Source organism: Hipposideros armiger, unplaced genomic scaffold, assembly GCF_001890085.2.
Source record: "Hipposideros armiger isolate ML-2016 unplaced genomic scaffold, ASM189008v1 scaffold_202, whole genome shotgun sequence".
Lineage (NCBI taxonomy): Eukaryota > Metazoa > Chordata > Mammalia > Chiroptera > Hipposideridae > Hipposideros > Hipposideros armiger.
The window spans coordinates 1,531,248-1,551,781 of NW_017731552.1; the positions used below are offsets into that span (position 1 = coordinate 1,531,248).

The 20,534-nt window shown below is 47.0% G+C and overlaps 2 protein-coding genes across 2 annotated transcripts in view; one reads left to right on the top strand and one right to left on the bottom strand.

The window, feature by feature from the left end:
- Positions 1 to 20,534, top strand: part of UHRF1 (ubiquitin like with PHD and ring finger domains 1) — a 65,044-nt gene that overhangs the window by 5,680 nt on the left and 38,830 nt on the right. The window contains exon 3 of the mRNA XM_019653545.1: positions 17,651 to 17,736. The gene's annotated coding sequence lies outside the window, so the exon portion shown is untranslated. The remainder of the gene's footprint in view (positions 1 to 17,650; positions 17,737 to 20,534) is intronic.
- ARRDC5 (arrestin domain containing 5) lies at positions 8,537 to 19,302 on the bottom strand. Its single transcript, XM_019653549.1, has 3 exons — positions 19,047 to 19,302; positions 17,582 to 17,787; positions 8,537 to 10,048 (listed from the first exon to the last, which is right to left on the bottom strand). Exons 1-3 carry the CDS (start codon positions 19,297 to 19,299, stop codon positions 9,548 to 9,550), a joined length of 960 nt encoding a protein of 319 aa, XP_019509094.1. The 5' UTR covers positions 19,300 to 19,302; the 3' UTR covers positions 8,537 to 9,547.

Here is a 20,534-nt window from a genome sequence, read left to right on the forward strand (position 1 = left end):
TGCCCTGAGTTGGAGTCTGCAGCTGGTGTCAGTGGCTTTGGTTCCAGGGGATGTTATGTTGGGGGTGGGGGTGAAGGAGTGTGAGAGGTGTCTCCTGGGGCAGGAAGTGGGGCGGCCCCAGCTGTGTTCTCCCGTTGGCCCACCTGGTCCGGTGGGCACCGCAGGCCACTGCACAGGAAGTGTTCCCAACGCCCGCCTGTGTGGTCCCCTGAATCGGGTGGGGGGGAGGCCCACAGGGGAGGCAGCCAGGGGGAGGGTGCAGGGACCTCTATTGAGGGTCAGAATCTTCCAGAAGACCCCAGCTGGGGTAAGAAGGGTGCCTGTGAGTGACCACTTACTTTGGCTGAAACAGTTTATAGACATTGGCTTGTTTAATCCCAGGTCTTCAGCAGGGAGAGGCTAATGATGAGTCTGAGGCTTGGAAACAGAAGTGATGTGCCTGAGGTCACGCAACAAATAAACAGAGCAAGGAATTTCATTAGCATTTACTCTCAGATAGACTAACTCAATTTAGGCCTCCAACCCTTACAATGTGGACAGGGATTACCATAGAGGGCGATCCTTGGTGATCCTTGGGGTGTCTGGAGACATTTTTGTTTGTCCTGACTAGGGGGTTCTCCTAGCATCAAGGGGGTAGGGGCCAGGGATGCTGCTCAACACCCCACAGTGTCCAGGACAGCCCCATCCCAAGGAACAATCCAGCCCCAAGTGTAGAGTCTTGCCAAGGAGAAAAAATAATAATAATAGTGATAATAGTTATTATGATTAAATATTATCTTCATGTCACAGATGAGGAAGATGAAGTTCAGAAAGCCTATATTTTGGACTCCCAGGCCTCTCCAGGTACCTATTACCCTTGAATGCTTCCATAGTGCCCTTTTAAGCTTTGCAGTAAGGGCAACTGAGGCCCAGAGTAGAGATATAAATAAAGACTCAAACCCACAACACCAGCACAGGCCCCTCTGCTCTGCTGGTATAGAAGCCCCTTTTTCACACATGAAGCTTGCAGTGGCTGCACGGGCTCAGACCCTCCTGGGTCCCCATGCCAACTTGGGACTGATGCTGAGGGACCCTGGCCAATGATGTCACCGGCCTCGCTCTGTATCTCTGTGATCGGTCCCTTCCTTTTTAGCTGAAGCAGTAATAATAAGAGGCTCCGTGGTTCACATAGGGGCAGTATGCACAGTGGTTAGGGGATCTAATCCTGACTGTGAGAATTTGGGCAAATCATTATACTTTAGTTGCCTCATCTGTAAAATGGGTATGATGATCATTGTCCCTTAGTCACAGATGACGGAGAGGATTGAATGAGGCAATATATATCTTAGCACAGTGCCTTGGACACAGTAAGCACCATATAAGGGTTAGATATTATTAAAATTTTTCAAATTTGGTAAAACACAGACAACATAAAATTTACCCTAATTTATCTTAACCATTTTTAAGTGCACAGCTCAGTGGCATTAAGTCCACTCACATTGTTGTGTGACCACCCCTCCATCCATTTCTAGAACTTTCTGATCTCCCCAAACTGAAACTCTGTCCCCATTAAATAGTAACTCCCCTCCCCTCCCCCAGCCCCTGGCCCCACCATCTACTTCCTGTCTCTATGAATCTGACTCCTCTATGGACCTCCTATAAATGGAATCTCACAGTATTTATTCTTTTGTGACTGGCTTATTTGACTGAGCATAACGTCCTCCAGGTCCACCCATGTTGTAGCAGGTGTCAGAAGGTCTTTCTTTTTTAAGGATGAATAATCTTCCTTTGTCTGGATGGACCACATGGTGTGTATCTTTTTATCCGTCTATGGACACTCAGGTTGCTAGACCAGGATAGTGACAATGGAAAGGTTAAGAATCTGGAAGGATTTTGAAGGTGGATCCAATAGGATTTGCCGAGAAATTGTTTGGGGAATGTGGTTTTTAAAAATAGATTCATAGATTTTTTTTAAAAGGTGAAAGCTAATTCTCTTTCCACTGTGTGTGGGCCAAACTTAGTGACTTGTTTCTCACAAACAAAATATGGAAGAAGTGGTTGTGTTAGTCACTATTGAGACCAGGTCATAAAAGGCATTGTGGCCTCCTTTCTCTCTGTGTTGGATCATTTCCTCCAGGGGAAGCCAGCTGCCATGCTGTGAGGACACCCAAGAAACCCACATAGCAGGAAACTGAGTCCTTCTGCCAACAGCCATGTGAGGGAGCCATCTTGGAAGTGGCCCCTCCAGCCCCAGGCGAGCCTGTAATCACAAATGCATTTTGAAAATCTCTCTTTATGGCTGTTGAGTAGGGGAAAGGAATGGCTACTGTAGCAGTCCAGGCATGCATTGATGATGACCTGGATGCAGGTGATGGCAGGGGAGATGGAAAGAAGTAAACAGGCTTAATAGTTATTTAAGAAGTAACCCAAACAGGACGTGGGAGAATAAAAGGTCCATGATGAGCCTTATGTGGGGCCTTCATTGCAACAGAGAGCTGAGGGATGAGGGAGGAGCAGCTACAAGCAGGGATGGGGGAATATGAAGTGACAAGTTTAGCTGTGGCCACATTGAGTCCATGTCCCCAAAATGTCCAAGGGGCTCCATAAATATAGCTAGAAAAATAGATTAGAGGCTTTCAACTGGGGGTGATTTTGCCCACACAGGGGACACTTGGCAATGTCTAGAGACATTTTTGGTTGTCACAATTGGGGTGGCAGGGGAGCGCTATTGGCATCTAGTGGGTAAAACTCAGAGATGGTAGTCAACATCCTACAATGCACAGGACTACTGTCCCCCATGAAAAGAATTATCTGACCCCAAATGTCATGGTGGTGAAGAAATTGTAGGGTAGACCAATGAATAAGCAATTCTTTTTTTTTTTTAGCTGAGCCATCCTGCCACCTGTTGGCAGCTCAACGGCTGCTCAGCTCGGGCCAGGACTCGAACCGCTGTTGCTCAGAGCTCAAACTCTTGAGCGAGCTCTTAACTAACTGAGCCACTCAGCCGACCCCTAGAATAAGCAATTCTCAATTTCAATTATTGTTTACTCAATAAAGTATTATTTCTTGTGTATGTTACAATCAAGTGCAGATTGAGTTTCCTGGGCAGCTCTCCCCCAATCCTCTCCAAGCAGCTGGCAAAAGGGGAAAGAGAGGGGCTGGCCAATTGGCTTAATTGGTTAAGAGTGCAAACTCTGAGCAACAGGGTCGCCAGTTCCATTCCCACATAGGCCAGTGAGCTGCGCCTGAGCTGAGCTGCTGCTGAGCTGGTGAGAGTACATGCTGTTAGCAGCAAGGTTGCCAGTTTGACACTTGCATGAGATGGTGGGCTGCACCCCCTCTCTCCCCTCCTCCCCCCCGCAACTAAGGTTGAACACGGCACTTTGAGCAGAGCAGCCACGAGCTGATGATGGGCGGCTGGATGGCTCAGTGTGCAACAAGGTTGCCCAGTTCAACTCCCACATGGGATGGTGGACTACCCCTCCTCCCCGCTCGCCCCCCCGCCCCCCCTGCAACTAGATTGAAAGGGGCAACTGGACTTAGAGCTTGAGCCCTCCACAACTAAGATGGGTCCTGGAAAAAACAACAGTGTTCCCCTTCCCCAATTCTCCAATAAATATTTTTTTAAAAAGGGGGGGGGGTGGAGGGCTGGCCGAGTGGCGCAATGGTTAAGAACTGGCTTGGGATGCCGGAGGGCCCCGGTTGGGATCCCACATATGAGGGCCAGTGACACTGCCCTCCACAGCTAAGATGCTGAACAATAGCTCAACCTGGAGCTGGGCTGCCATGAGTCTCGGAGACGCGTAGGCTGCAGCCCCTGTGGCAGTGGGTTGCCATGGGCTACCGTATGTAGCCAGCAGCCAGCGTGAGCGGCCAGCAGCTGCCGTGAGCGGCCGTCCAGAAGCCGGGGACTGATCTGCCTCTCCAGGGAAGAGCGCAATGATGGTGCCAACTTGGGCCAGTGAAGCAACATCCTCCACAACTAGACTGAAGAACAAAAGGACAGCAACTTGTCTGTTCCCCTTCCCCCAATTCCCCAGCGCTGTTCCCATCCCCCAATTCCCCAATTAAAAAAATCTTTGAAAAAAAATAAGGGGGGTGGTGGAAAGAGAGAAGACACCTGTGGGAGGTTTTCAATGGAGCTGGCTGGAAGTGACATATCGCTTCCTCTTACACGCCATTGGCCAAATCAGTCACACAGCCTCACCGAACTACAAGGGATGCTGGGAAATGTAGTCTAGTCATCTGCCCAGGAAGAAACAGTATGATGGACATCGAGCTAGTCTATGCCACAGTATTATTATTGTCCTAATTATTTCTGATATTATTCAGACCTTATAGTTTCCTGAACATATTCTCGTGTTCTGTCTCAACTCTATTCCATCCACAGGGTCATCGGAGTGATTTTCAAACCTATTTTCTCAAATCCTCACTCTCTATCCCATCAACAAAGAAAAACACTCCAAGCATTTCCCCATAAGCCATAGGATCAAGTCCAGAGCCCTCAACCTAGTATTTCCAGAACTCAAAATGTTGAACAAACATTGGGTTATGGGTGTCTGTGGAAATGAACCTTGAAGATTATCCATATTTCAGGACCTGGAAGTGGAAGGGGGAATGCTCTGCCTGGCATGGCTGGAAGGCTTCCTGGAAGAGGAGGCACTGAATCTATAGGTTTAAAGAAAGCAGAAGCCCCAAATCCAAAATCTGAGAAGTGAGAGAAGGAGGATTATGGTGTGGCATCAGGGAAATCAAGGGAAGAGGATGTTTGAAGCAAGAGGAAATGGTCAGCTATAAGGAATGCTGGAGAAAGATTGGAAAGATAGCAGGTGGGGGGCTGGGTGGAGTAGGGAAAGCTCCTGCTACAATTTAGGTAGCAGATATGGAAGGAGTCTATAGGATTAAAAAAGTCATTGTTTTGCAACCACCAGTGAAGTAAATAGTTCAAGCCAAGGGGCATCCATGGGTTCAAAACCCCATTGGGTAAAAGGTTGTAAGAGACAAGGTGGTCATAGTTTTGAAATATCCTCACAGATTGCTTATCAATAACAAAGGTGCAAAGACACCTGTAATGGGGAGAGACACCACTGGAACCAAGTGATCAAGGGTCACATCACCAGTCAGGTGACAAAGCACCATCATGTGCCTCCTGGTACTGTGCACTAAGGAGGAGGACATTAATATCACTTTTGAAATTGCTCAGTGTCAAAAACACATAGCCTGAATTTAATCATGAGGAAACATCAGATTCTGGGAGATTCTACAAGATACCCGGCCCAGACCCCTAAAAAAATGAGTCGTGAAACACACCAAAAAGGGGTATGCATCTAGAGAAAGGAGATGAAAGAAACGTGTCAAGAAAATGCAACTTGTGATCCCCATTGGAGTCTGGATTTGTCTCCACCTCCTTGCTTCTTCCCCAACCCCCCCCCGCCCAAATTCCAACTATAAAAGATATATTTGGTGAGAATGTAAAATGACACAGCTGCTGTAGAAAATGGTATAGCAGTTGCTCAGATAATTAAACATAGAATTACCATATGATCCAGCATTCCACTTCTGGGTATATACACTAAAGAATTGAAAGCAGGGCCTTAAAAAATATTTGTACACCCATGTTCACAGCAGTATTATTCACAATGGCCAAAAGATGAAACAAATGCCTATCGATGAATGAATGGATAAACACAATATGGTGTCTATACAATGTAATATTCAGCCTTAAAAAGGAAGGATATTCTGATACCTGCCATGAGGACATGATGCTCAGTGAAATAAGCCAGACACAGAAGGACAAACACTGTGATTCCACTCATAGGAGGTCCCCAGAGGAGTCAGATTCATAGAGACAGGAAGTAGATGGTGGTGCCAGGGGCTGGGGGAGGGGAGGGGAGTGAGTGTTTAATGAGGACAGAGTGTCAGTTTGGGAAGATGGAAAGTTCTGGAGATGGACGGTGGGGATGGCTGCACAACAGTGTGAATGTGCTTAATGCTGCTGAATGGCTCTTAAAAATGGTAAGATGGTACATTTTATGTATATTTTACTACAATAACAAAGATATATGGAACTGTGGGAACTTGGAATGTGGAGCATGTGGTATATGAGATGGCAGTGGTGCCTCTGTCAACCCTCTGAGAGTGGTAGTGGTACTGTGGTTTTCTAGAAGCTCCTGATTCTTAACATATGGGGTGAATTGCAAGTGTAGCGATGGAGTGCTATGATGCTTCAAATGGGAGAGAGAAAGAGGAAGAGAGCAAAAATGGTCACTATCAACAGTTAGAAAATCGAGGTGCGGGCAGGCCAAGTGGTGTGTTGGTTAGGAGTTGGCTTGGGCCACCAGCTCTGAGCAGCAGGGCCCCGGTTCGGATCCCATATGAGGACCAGTGATGCTGTGCCCTCTACAGCTAAGATGGTGAACAACAACAGCTCGACCTGGAGGTGGGCTGCCGCGAGTCACTGGCGACGGCGTAGGCTGCAGCCTCTGCTGCAGTGTGCTGCTGTGCTACCGTGAGTGGCTGGCAGCCAGCGTGAGCGGCTGGTAGCCCCGAGAGCTGCCAAGAGCCGCCATGAGCAGTCGTCCAGTGGCTGGCGACCGATCTGCCTCACCCGGGAAGAGTGCAATGATCACAATACCAACATGGGCCAGTGAAGAGACGTCCTTCACAACTAGACTGAAGAACCAAAGGACAGCAACTTGTCTGTTCCCCTCCCCCAATTCCCCAATCAAATCTTAAAAAAAAAAAAAAAAAAAAGAAAATCGAGGGGGAAGACCATGTGTCTATTGTATCTTTCACCTCTTTTCCGTAGGATTGGAATTTTTCCAAGTAAAAAGTCTAAGACAATAAAAGAAAGACAAGGACAATGAAGTGACAAGGACTTCCAAACCCTACAGGTTAATACTAGTGTTCTCTCCATTTCACAGATGGGGAAACTGAGGCCCAGAGAGGAGAAATCACTTGCCCCAAATAAAAAGGAAGTGGAGATAATACAGAGGCCAGGTGTCATCAGGCTGGAGGGGGCACCTTTGAACCAGGAGGCCTCAGATTCGTCCTGCGTTGATCCAACTCACTGTCCTATCCCATAGTACCCGAGCAGATGGTACTATCTCAGGGGTGGATCCTTTTGTCCTCTGCAAAAGGAAGATGACATACCCAAGTCAGAGGCATGAATGGATAAATACAATATAGTGTCTATACAATGAAATATTATTGAGCCTTAAAAAGGAAGGACCCTCTGACCCCTGCCATGAGGACGTTATGCTCAGTGAAATAAGCCAGACACAGAAGGACAAACACTGTGTGATTCCCCTTATATGGGGTCCCCAGAGGCGTCAGATTCATAGAGACAGGAAGTAGATGGTGGTGCCAGGGGCTAGGGGAGGGGAGTGTTTAATGAGGACAGATTTCAGGAGTCTATAGGATTAGAAAAATCATTATTTTGGAACTACCAGTGAAGTAACTAGTTCAAGTCAAGGTGCATCCATGGGTGCAAAACCCCCTCCAGGGAGCCAGGACCCCCACCCTACTAGCTCTTTTGGAGATGCCCTAAAAACGTGGTAAAAAGTGAGGGGTCTCTTCCCCACCCCCCAAAAATTAGAAGATAAGTAAATTTGGGTGTCCTATTGGCCTCCCTTCCCCCTAAAAAACCTTTGATCTAAAACAGTGGCTCCATTGGAGTTACCTGCCTCCTTTTCTGGAATCTTAACGGGATGCTGCGGGTGGGCAGGGCTGCCATTCAAATGTATATGCCTTCTTTCTGCGGGCATGAGTGAGGCATGTGTAGCCTGTGATTGCCTGGAGAAATATTGCAGAGTCATTAGCCCAAGAAAACACTGTGGTCCATTCCTTCCTCCATTCCTGACAATGCAGGACCTTGTGGGCCAAGGCAAGTGCTGTGGGGAACTGAACTGATGGAGATTTTAAGCCAATTTGTGTGGAGGCTTCTAGTTGCTTGGGGAATTGGATTGCCAGATAAAATCCAGGATGCCCAGTTTAATTGGAATATCAGATAAACAATGAGTGAGTTCTTTTAAGCATAAGTATATGAGGTCTGACAATTAAGTTGGAGAACTCATCCTAGAAAAAGTGCTACATTCCTCATTGCTGAATCACTATAGTCACCTTGGAAATACTCCCAGGAAGCTATGCACTGATGCCAGCGCCTAATCCACCCTTCAAAGCAATTTTGGAACTCTTTTTCTGGAATAGCAATCAGAGCAATTGTATTACCCTTGATGTCCTGAATGTCATCAAAATGCCTTCCTTTCAATATTTCCTTTATCTTCGGGTAAAGAAAGAAGTCATTGGGGGCCAGAATAGGTGAGTAGGGAGGGTGTTTCAATACAGTTATTTGTTTACTGGCTAAAAACTCCCTCAGAGACAGTGCTGGGTGAGCTGGTGCATTGTTGTGATGCAAGAGCCATGAATTGTTGGCGAAAATTTCAGGTCATTTTCATCTAACTTTTTCACGCAGCCCTTTCAGCACTTCCAAATAGTAAACTTGGTTAACTGTTTGTCCAGTCGGTACAAATTCATAATGAAGAATCCCTCTGCTATCAAAAAAGTTTAGCAACATTATTGCAACAAGTTTGTGAACTTAATTGTCCCGTCCAACCTCCTATACCAAGTATGGTGTAGGACGTACTTACGCTAAAAAAATTATTGTTCCTCTGAAATGCAAATTTAAGTGGGCATCCTGGATCTTTATTTGCAGGGAGGGGGACCTGGAACCTGGAGACCCAGGTGCAAGTGACTGCACTGGTCCAGGTGAGCGATGATGATTGATAGATAGAAGTAAAGCAGAGGCAGAGGAGGGGAGGGACGGGACAATTCTGGGTAGATTTAGGAGAATGAGCCCCTGTGGCTTGCCAATGGATTGGACATGGCAGATATGCATGCCCTTTGCTGGGAGGACTTTGGCTTTTACCCTGAATGGGGGGAGGGGCGGAGCCCCAGGGGGACTGTGAGTGGAGGAGGGGCAGGAGCTGATGTGAGTAAGACGCCCACAGACCCAGCTCTGGGACTCAACGATCACCTGCTCCCCATGAATTTCCCCAGCCCAGGGGCTCTCTCCCTTGGCACTGCTGACATTTGAGGCCTAGTCATTCTCTGGGTTGGGGCCATTGTGGACACTGTGGGGTGCTAAACAGCATCCCTGGCCCCACCCCACTCGGTGCCAGGAGCATCCCGCCATGTCATGAAATCACAGATGTCCCCAGATATCACCCAGTGTCTCCTGGAGGAAAGAAACACCCCTGGCTGAGGACCCCCGGTTTGAGCACCATAAGACCCCATCCAGATGGGTCTGGAGCACTAGCTAGCTAACTGGGGCGGGGTCCTGGAAGGCTTGTCATTTCCCTTTGTCTCTCCTGGCAGTGAACTTTTTGGGGCTGGGAGAAATGGATGCTGAAACAACTAGAGCTTGGGGAGATTCAGGCAATGTGCTCCCCACACCCAGCCTCTTCTGAAGGTCATCTGTGCAAGACAAAGAAAGAGCTGCGGGTAGAGTGATAAAGCTTTTAATATTTAGACGTTTGGGCACGTAATTCTGGCAATACTCTCTCATGGGTCACACTGCCTCCTCCTGCAGCTGGCCGCTGTCTGAGTCTGGGGGGATGCTGGTGATGATGATGGGAACCTTGGCTTTCACGCTGGTCAGGGACCAGGGCAGGTGTACGGTGCCGACCAGCTCGTACTTGGTGCTCATGATCTCGCTGTTTCGCATGTCACTGCTCACGGGCAACACTTGCGGAAGGCTGAAGGTGCTGACGATCTTGGTGGTGTTGAAGGGTGTGATTTGGGTGTTGGCCTCCTGCCGGAGCAGCTCGCTGCTGTCCACCCGCGACCGCTGCTCTGCCTTGGGCGTGAAGCCCTTGTACTGCATGTGGGCGTAGAGGGCGAAGATGACAGTCTTGATGCGCTTGCCGGTCTGGTTCTTGATGTCCGTGGTGAAAATGACCCTCTCCCCTGGAGTGAAAGTGTTCTTTTCCATCTGGATCTGTAGGCAGATGGTACCATGGCTGCAGCAGTTGTAGGAGACCCTCTTCTCAGCCTCCACGAACAGGGGATTCTAGAAGAGGTGGGGGTGGGGGGTAATGGACAACTGTAAAGGATTGTGGCCACAAGATCCATTCGCCTGCCTAACATGTCACCGTTATAGCTCCTCCAAGCCTTGAGCCTCTTGGGACTTGCCTAGTAAGAGGCACTGAGATGGAACCTGGAGTCTTGGGGATTTTGCAGCCAAAAGCCTGGTGTCATCTCCCAGCTTCCTTTAATCAAAGCCCTTTGCCATTCTGAGTATCAATTTCTTTATCTGTAAAATAGGGCTAAGAAATCCATAAGACCCTAACTTCATCCTCAGCTCTATTACTTGCTGTGTGGCCTTCAACAAATGGTCTGACCTCTCTGAGCCTTGGTTTTCTGGAAGACACGGACTATCTTACAGTCTAAGCCCAAGACTAGGGCTTACCTAAGTTGTTCAGACTTAAGGAGGAAATATTATGGACTCTGAATCATGAAAAGAAAACTGTAAAGTTGAAATTATGTAATGTGTTAAAATATGTAAATGCCTCAAAAGGCAGCCCTTACATCAACTAGTTATTTGCTGGATTGCAAATAAAGTCACATATCCATTATTTAATGTGTGGCTTGGGTGACATTTTATTTTTTGTTTGTGGATAATATTTGTAAAGATTTGATGTAACATGGGGCGGGCTTAGAATGATTCGCTCTCCACTTTTGCTGCCTTCCGGTATCTTCTTACAGAGGAACTTGTAAATTTTATGTGTGTGTGCTTGTTCCTTTTAAGCATATTAGAGAGGAAGGGGGAGAGGGGGAGCGGGAGGGAGAGAGAGAGAGAAGTGTAGCAAATGCTTGCAAACTCCCAAGTTCCCATTAGTGACATCAAGTTGGTAACTTGAAATTGACCATCATGGAAGTATTTACACCATGGAAATCGGCAAATATTACACATCCGGGCTTCCTTGTACCAGAGCTGGTTGTTAACTAGCACACCACTGCCATGTTCCTGCTTTATTAACAGGACTTCTCCCACTTAGCTTCAGAGCTCTGTTCATTTAAGAAATAAAACATCAGTATTGCACAACCATGTGAATGTATACTTAAAAATGATTAAGATGGCAAATTTTATGTTATATCATTTTACCATAATTTGAAATAAAACATCAGAAATCTAGTTGAAGTCCCCATGGACCCCTGCCCAATGCCGTTCTCTCCTCTCCCTCCCTGGAGGTAACCATTATCCTGAATTTGGGGTTTAGCATATCTATGAATTTTTTTAAAAACTCAACATTATTTAAAAATACAACTCAGATACAGAAAAACCCACAAAGCAAATGTATACCTGTGAATTATAAGGCCAACCCTCTCATAACATCCACCCAACTAAAAAAGTAGAAATTTGCATAAAAATATCAGACATAGCAGAACACTGTTTTCAAATCATAATAAATATGCAAATTAAAAAAAAAGTAGAAATTTGGGCCAGCTGAGTGGCGCATTGGTTAAGAGCTGGCTTGGGATGCCAGAGGGCCCCGGTTCAGATCCCACATATGAGGGCCAGTGACACTGCCCTCTACAGCTAAGATGCTGAACAACAGCTCAACCTGGAGCTGGGCTGCCATGACTTGCCGGCGATGGCGTGGGCTGCAGCCCCTGCTGCAGTGGGTTGCCATGGGCTACCCCATGTGTGGCCAGCAGCCAGCGTGAGCGGCCAGCAGCCAGCGTGAGCGGCCAGCAGCTGCAGTGAGTGGCCGTCCAGAAGCCAGCGACTGATCTGCCTCACCCAGGAAGAGCGCAATGATGGTGCCAACTTGGGCCAGTGAAGCAACGTCCTCCACAACTAGACTGAAGAACAAAAACAACAGCAACTTGTCTGTTCCCCTTCCCCCAATTCCCCAGCGCTGTTCCCATCCCCCAATTCCCCAATAAAAATCTTAAAAAAAAAAAAAGTAGAAATTTGCCTGTTTTCCCCCAAAGTCCCTCACATGTCCCAGCCCCCCACTCAGCTCCCCAAATGCAACTGTACTGAATTTTATATTAATAGTAATCACTTTCCTTGATCTGCACCTGTTTATGTGTAGGGACCTAAACAAGATATATTGCTTTAGAAAAATGCTTGTAGAGAATAGTATAACAAGTTAAAATGTATCTTCCAGCCAGTTTGAGAAATACAACATTACCAATTCAACTGAAATCTCGTGGTTTCTGTGGGCTTTGCCTCATGCTCCCTCTCCTCTGCATCATGAATTTGGTACTTGTCCTCTTCCTCATGGGATTTTTATATTATTTAGGACTACATCTATTTGTGCTAGAAGTATACAGCACTGTTTCACATATTTTAATATTTTAAATAAGCTACATATGTCTTCCTGCCACTTGGCTCTTCTAGCTCAGGATTCTGTGTTTGAAATACATTCGTGTCGGTAACTGGTTCATTTGTTTTCATGATTCCATTGAGTGTGTTGCAAAACGATTTATTTACCTATCTCCTCCAAGATGGATATTTATATTGTTTCCATGTATTTGATACTATAAAAGTGCTAGAAGGAGCAACCTGAAGACAATTTTCTTGGGCTTATACCTGGAGTTTCTCTTGGATGTGAGTTGGCGGATTTTTCTGTAAAGGAACTGATAATAAATATTTCAGGCTTTGCAGGCCACATGCAGTATTTGTCATATATTTTCCCTTAAAAAAACACAACACAACTCATAGTTAAAAACATAGATTTTAACATTGTGGCAAAGAAACAAATCTATATCTACCTATCTACACCTAGATCTAAGAAAAAGGAGTAAGTTTCATGAAATTATATTTATCTTTGTTACATTTCCTGTTCTACTCTATTCTATATTCTATTCATATAAAAATGTTGGTTACAAATCTCTGAATTTATTTTTGTTATTTCTAGTCTACATATTCTAATCTAGGGGTCGGCAAACTTTTGAGATGGAAGAGCCGCCAGGGGTCAGCAAACTGCGGCTTGCAAGCCGCAGGCTCTGAAGTAAAATTGAAAATGAAAATAAAACTATCATAGTTTCATTTGTAAAATTTTTAAAGAATATTATTCATATAATATATATGTAAAAATATATTTATGGCTCTCGAATAATTTTTAAATTGTTGTGAGGGACAGGATTAGCTCTTCCAGGGGTCGACAAACTTTTGAGACGGAATGTACCCAAAGAGCCGCATGTGGCTTGCGAGCTGCAGTTTGCCGACCCCTGTTCTATCTAGTCTATTATTTTGTTTCATATGCAACAAAACTTTTATAAAAATTAGCTGGTTGTAACCCACCAAATTAATTTTTTTTCTGGAAAACTATTCTTTCATTTAAAGTTGACTGCAACCCACCAAACTGATTTTTTCTGAAATTTTCTATTCTACTTATTTTATTCTCTGTTCTTTTTTTGTACCTATAAATATATAAATGAATTTTGTAAATGTATATATAAATATATATAAATGTTTGCAACCTACAAAATTGCTATTTTCTGATATTTTCTATGTTGTTCTTGCCTATTCTTTCATTTTATAGAAATATGCTTGCAACCTGCTAAATCAATTTTGCAACCCATTAATGGGTCATAATCTGAGGTTTGAGAAACACTGCTCTACGTCAGCTGTCTTTCCTCTTGGAGACCTTGGGTGACCCTTGACCCCTTCCTACCCCAGCTCCTGCCCTCTGCCGGTGGCCCTGCCTCTCTTCCACCTTCCCACACTTCCTCTCCTCTAGGAAGGCTCATTGCATGCAGTTTTGGTTCCAAATCCCTCTAGTTTTATTCAAAAACCTGAAAATCCATCTGTGGCATGCCTTAGGACCCTTCAGACATGAAGGAACCCGCTGCCATAACTCAGGTCCAAGGTGATAGTTCTGTCCTAGTCCTGACGGTGGTAACAGGAGGTACCTGTGGTGGCCCAGCGGAGACCCCCATGCCTGGCCAGGCGGGGCTGGGGAAAGGGCCCTGATTCCTGGTAATATTCCTAAAGCAGCCAACATTGGATTTCCTGGCCCTGGGAGTTTTGGGGAACCCTGTATTCCTTTGGCATACATGAAACTTTTCTGATTTTTTTGGGGGGGTGGGAGCTTCATTAAGTCAACTGGTTTTTATTTGTATCTATTTGGTGCCAAGTCCAGGGAAAACCCATAGCAGTGAAGACCTGTTCTGGCAGGGGAGAGTGACATATATAGTACATTTGAAAATGAGCCAGATCATTTCTGGGTGGGACAGCAACGAGGCTGTGGAGGGATGCAAACAGGGATGCTATAAGGGCAGTCAGGATGGGGGATCCCTTAGAATTGAAGGTTAGGAAGGGACTCAGTGACACGCTCCTCTCCCAAATGGTCCTGACTGTTGCAAGAGGAGATGGGATACATCTTTCAAAATTCTAAAGGTACAAAGAGTGGAGGGGATGTGGAAAAATTGCTGGTGCAAATGTAAAATAGGGTAGCGGCTGTGGAAAACAGGCAGTTCCTCAAAAGGTGAAATAAAGGTTTCCATCTGACCCAGCAATTCCACTCCAGGAATCCACCGAAGAGAAAGGAAGACATACATGCACCCAAGAGTTTGATTCATAATAGCCAAGGAGTGGAAGCAACCCAAGTGTCCATCAATGGGTGAATGGTACACACAATGTGGTCCATCCAGGCACTGGAAAATGATTCAGCCTTAAAAATTAGGAGGAGGCGCTGACACTCGCAACATGGATGGACCTTTAGCACAAGGTGCTCAGTGAGAGAAGCCAGACACTCAAGGCCACACAGTTTGTGATTCCATTTATGTGAAATGTCCAGACAGGCCCATCCACAGGGACAGGAAGTGGATTCGTGGTTGCCAGGGGATGGGGAGGGGGTGAAGAGGTTGGGGGTGACAGCTAAGGGATGCAAGATTTCTTTTGGGGGCTGATGAAATGTTCTGAAATTGACTGTGGTGATGGTTGCATAACTCTGTGAACACACTAAAAGCCATTGAATTATAAAGTATGTGAATTGTATCTCAATAAAGCTGTTAAAAACAAAAAGTGGAAGGGGGAAAGTTCTTTTCCTCCTCACTCCCCTGCTCCCCTACCAGGAGCCAGCGTCTGTTGCCAGTTTCTCTGCTCTCTTTCCAGAGATGTTTGTTATACCTGCAAGGAAGTAATTTGTTTTCACCACCAACGGCGCCAGGCTAGACTTACTCTTCTGAACTTTGCTTTATTCACTCAACCCAGTAACTTGGAGATCCTGACATGGAGAGCTGCCTCTTTGTGTTTCTGTCTCTCTCTGTCTCTTGCTTTACTGTATCTATACAGTATTCCTTTGATTGTGCACTTGCACTAAAACAATTCCCCTAGCAACAAACATTTAGGCTATTTCCAATCTTTTGTCACGATAAACAGTGCTGCCGGAAGTCATGTCACCCACATGAAAGAATATCAGTAGGAGGAATTTCTGGAAGGGGAATGGCTGGGGCAAAGTACGTGTTTGTTTTAATTTGGATAGATATGGCTAAATTGCCCTCCATGGGGCTTGTGGCAGTTTATTTGGCCATCAGCAATGCAGGTGAGTGAAGACATGACTGCTGAACAAAGATCCAAAGGATAGGAAGGTCATATAATAGTGTTCCAAACAGAGGGAACAGCTCGTTCAAAGGCCCTGAGGCAGGACTGTGCCTGGTGTGTTGGAGGAACAGTAAGGAGGACCATGTGGCTGGAGCAGAGTGAGAGAGAGGGATGAGGTGAGAGCAGAGAGGTGACGGGGCGGGGAGCAGGCTGTGCAGGGCCTTGTGGGTGTCAGGAAGGACTTGGGCTTTTATCCTCAGGGAGTTGGAAGCCCTGGAGGGCTGTGGGCAGAGGAGGGTCATTCTTGTGATTTCCTGTCTGCTCTGAGAAGGATAGACTATTGAGGATCAAGACTCTGCCTCTACTTGGAACAGAGCAGTAGTCTCTGCCCTGGTCCCCCAACTCCTGCCCTCACCCTCCACCCTCCACTCTATCCTGCCTCAGGACCTTTGCACGTGTTGTGTCTGCTTGAAACACTCTACCCCTATGGTTTTCCCCCTCTCCTTTTTCAACTCTGTACTAAAACGTCACCTCTCCCAAGAGGCCTCCCTTGACCAGTCTGGTTAAAACAGTACTGAATAGTTGGTAAAAACACGGTATTTTCATACTCTCAAAACTTATCTGTGATAACTCCCTTTGCTGCCATGATAGTGGTTTTCGCTCTTTCTACTTCTGGGCCCCTCCTATGTTTAGACACTGTGCTGAGTGCTTTGCAGTCTTCACGGGCACCCAATGAGGGAAGTGTTGTTGCTGTTATTATTCCCACTGTACAGATTGGGACAATTGAGGCTCTGCAAGGTGCTGTTAATTGCCCAAGGCCGTCTGGCTAATGAAGTGTCTGGTGGTGGAGATATAAAGCAGGGTCTGACCTTTGGCCAGTGTTTTGCCCCAACTCCTGCCTTGTGCCGCTGCACTCCAGAATAGCTCTGAAAGGAGGCCCAGAGAAGGGACACAGCCTGCTCAGGGTCACACAGGGAGCAGGTGGCCAAGCCGTCCTTGAGCTCATGTCTGCTCATCTCAGGGCTGATCCACCCCTACAAGTATCTACCCCTCCTGGCACCCTCCCAGACCATCCCCTGAGGTTGGTTGGGCTAGAGATGATCCTTGTTACACAGATAACAATACCGGTGGTCACAGCAGTGACAAGATTTACTGGGCATGCCCTGCCCTCCCTGCCCCATATCAGGCACTGTGCAAAGCCCTGGACTTGCATTAAGTCTATTCATTGCTCCCTATGACCTAGGAGGCAGGCAGTGTCTCTGCCCATTTTACAGATGAGGACACGGAGGCACAGAGAGGCAAGGTCACTTCTAGAAGAAGGTCACACAGCAGGTAGGTGGGGGATCTGGGAATTTTAATCTGGAACTCAAAAATGAAAATGCCAGCCCTCTCAGCCACCATACTGATAGCAAATGAGTCCCCAGGAAGGTGAAGTGACTTTGGCCAACGTTCCTCCACCCGCCCAACTTCCGCCTCTGCACCTGGGCCTCCAGAAGCCATCCAGAAACTCTCTCCACTCAGGCAGACAGGCCACATGTTCTTCCTTCCTGGGACGAAGGCCACCCCCTTCCCTTGCTTCTTGGTGGGGACACCATCTGCATTGTCTGAGGGCTCAAAGCTCCTGGAGAGTCACTGAATGTCCAGGCCCCTCTCTCACCCAGCGGGCAAAGGGGAGGCCTCGGCTCATTCTTGACTTACTAAGGCTCAAGACATTGGGGCCTGATCATTCTCTGGGGTAGGGCCATCCTGGGCACATAGGGTGATGAGCAGTACCCCTGGCCTCCACCCACTAATGCCAGGAGAATCCCCAGTCATGACAACCACAAAGGTTGCCCCTGGAGGGCATAATCACCCTAGAGTCCTATTGGTCTAGTTCCTGCCCTGGTTTCTGATTCATACTTGTGAACTCACAGGGCATGGGGAGCCACCAACACCTTTCCCTTCTCTGCTGGGGCCTTCTCTGTCTCCTGCCCACCCACCTCCCCCCTGCCACTCCATAGCTTTGAGGACAAGCCCTACCGCTGCTCTAACCACCATCACTACCTGCAGTGGGTTTTCCCTGTGGAAGTCTGAAGTCCCTTGAACCAACAAGTACATTCTCTTCTTCGCTAGAATGTGCTCCCGGCCCATGCAGGACGCTTGCACGAAGTAGAAGACGTGGCCAATTTTGCTGGTGAAGGTAGAAGGAAGCCTGGGAGGTAAGTTGAAATGGAAATCAAAGGTGTGGCTGCCTGCACTTAACCAATTATCTGAAAGCAAAACACACCAATGCCATCAGAAGGTTCTAGAAGCTTCTTTCCCCCCTTTATTGTTTTTTTGCGGGAAGGTTGTTCTGGACCTGGCCTGTCTGTCCCTGAACTAGACTGAGCTATATGCTTTTAGGAACCTGCATGGCCCATAAATATCAGGCCTCGACCTCAGCTGGACTGGAGGGTGGGTGATGCGTTTGGCGTAGTCACCCCAAAACACCGACAGGGATTTGCTCAGCTCTGTCTTGGGCCTGAGAAACTGGTTCTCAGGATTCAGTCGCACATTTGTTCTGCACACATATTTTGAGCCCCTACTGTGTGCCAGAGGCTGTTTTAGGCAGTGTTTGCAGTAGTGAGCAAGGCAGCCAAATCTCCCTGCCCTCACAGAGCTTGGCCTTCAATGCATGGCACACAGTAGGTGCTTAATATTTGTTACTTGAGTGGTGACTGAAGACCAGGGAGCAACTCACACCATCCCCATTTCTGTGACCTCCCCTTTTCAATTTATTTTTTCTTGCATTTCTCCCAAACTCTCTTATGATTGTGTTTTCCCTGTCTGATGACAATCCAGTGACACCAGGGACCATGTCTGTTTTATTCACTGCTGTATCCCCAGCACGTGGCACAGTGTTGTATACAGTAGGTGTCCAATAAATGTTTGCGAAATAAATGAATGAACCCATTGCAGGCTTGAGGCTGATGCTTCTGCAGGGAAATACAGTCTCCTGGAAATGGGGAAGGAAGGATGGTGCCTAATGTTGGGGCTGGCCACGGGGCAGGGGAGTGTTTTGGTTGAAAGAACTAACACTTCTCAAGCATTCACTGTATGTCCTGCACTATCTAAGCCTTTACATGCCATTAAATCATTAAATCCTCAAAGCAATCTTATGAGGTAAGACTTCTTATTCCCATTTTCCAGATGGCTTAACAGGGATACAGAGAGGTCACACAATTGCTGAGTATTAAGACCCGGCATGTTGCTGTTCCTCCCCCAGATAGCTACATGGCTGGTGTACCTCCCATCACTCAGATCTGAGCTCCGTAGTCACCTCTTTGGAGAGACCTCCATGACCAGCTCCTTATGTCTCATTATTTTCATGTTATGTGTATCTGATGGCCATGGTTTCCCTCCTAGGAAGGAACCCCATCTCTGTGCATTTCTAATATCCCTGGGCTTTGTTGATCGACTGGCAGATGTGTTTAACTTCCAGACCCAGGTGCCTATTATGGTTAGGGATGGCTGCTGGCCTTGTCCTTACCCTCCACTGGGAACGTCTTTGTCTTGTGCACATAGTCGGCCTTGTTGTTGCAAATAACATCTCTGCTGTAATCGCGGGATGCCCCGATTTCTTCGCTCCACTCCACATAACCCCTTCCCACGAGCTCCACCTTCATGATGGGGTCCACTAGGGTGCTGTTCAGGGTTAGAAGTACCTGCCCTTTAATGCAGGACCCGGCCAGGTAGACCGCATCCTTGGGCAGCACTAATTTGATCGATTTCACCACAGACATGGAGGGTTGGGCAAGTAGAGAAACATCCTCCTCGCTCTTCCATGCCACTGAGATGCCCAGTTCCTTAGCCTCAGTGAGGTCACCCATCTGTGACATCATCCAGCCAGGGTTCTGGGAAGGGGTCCCTGATGGCCAAGAGGACGAGAGGCAAGGTTGTTGCTTGGGAGTGGGCAGCAGCTTGGGAATCCCAGAGTCCTCACTGGCTTGTGAAATGGTAGTCTGACCACTTTTTCTAGAAAATAACAAACAAACAAACAAAAACAACTGTAAGATGCTAACATTTTTGCCACACAGGGGACACCTGCCATTGTGCCAGTGTTTTAGAGGCTTGGGTGGGAAGAATTCTTCCAACCACTCTGCTGAGGTAGGTGTTACGAGCTCCGTGTCCAGTTGGAGAGGGACAGCGAATGGGCCCAGAGGTACTTTCTGCCTCATCAGATGTCTGCCCAATGTGGTCTGTGCACCTCTCAGGGTTCACACATTGTTTTGGGGTCATTTTCATTTTAATGGCTCTATATTTATATCAATCTGTTTAGAAAAAATAATGACAGATATGGCCAGGACATGAAATCTGGTATGAACTGAAGCTGCGCAGAGCATTGTGTGGTCCACCTACACATGGACACTGTCGTGATGAACCATCTCCCTGCACAGCTGACATTTCTCTTTACACCTGCATTTCCCCCATTGGATGGGAAGGCCCTCTAGGGAGGAGCTTTGTCTCAGTAAGCCTTGTGTACACTAATGTCTGCTAGACCCAGAATGTAGTTCAGACAAGGGCGGTTAATCCAAGTTTGTTGAATGACTTACTGACCTTTGAGAGCATCTCATTTTGCAAAAGGAAAATGAGGCCTTTTGTACCCTAGCAGTTATTCCTGGTGCCTGATTTGACTTAGGCTGGTGCCCAAGTGGGAAGGACACTGAAGCAGAAGAGGCACTAGGAAGTGTCCATTCTCTAGACCCTGGCAGGCCTCATTCATTGTTGTTGCTGAGTCTTGTTTTAATCTTATTTTCCTAATCTTGTTTATTTTTTTTTAAAGATTTTTTTTTTATTGGGGAATTGGGGGGATGGGAACAGACAAGTTGCTGTCCTTTTGTTCTTCGGTCTAGTTGTGGAGGACGTTGCTTCACTGCCCCAAGTTGTTGCCCTCTTCCTGGGCGAGGCAGATCAGTCGCCGGCTTCTGGACGCTCACGCTGGCTGGTGGTTACACACGGTGGTAGCCCATGGCAACCC

What these genes read in the sequence shown, in the direction of transcription:
- ARRDC5 (XM_019653549.1), bottom strand. Translation starts at nt 19,299, where the DNA reads ATGTCTGTGGTGAAATCGATCAAATTAGTGCTGCCCAAGGATGCGGTC. An exon ending in AAAGACGTTCCCAGTGGAGG is followed by an intron (nt 17,788 to 19,046) that starts GTAAGGACAAGG and finishes TTTTGCTTTCAG; the next exon opens with ATAATTGGTTAAGTGCAGGC. An exon ending in ACAGGGAAAACCCACTGCAG is followed by an intron (nt 10,049 to 17,581) that starts GTAGTGATGGTG and finishes CACCTCTTCTAG; the next exon opens with AATCCCCTGTTCGTGGAGGC.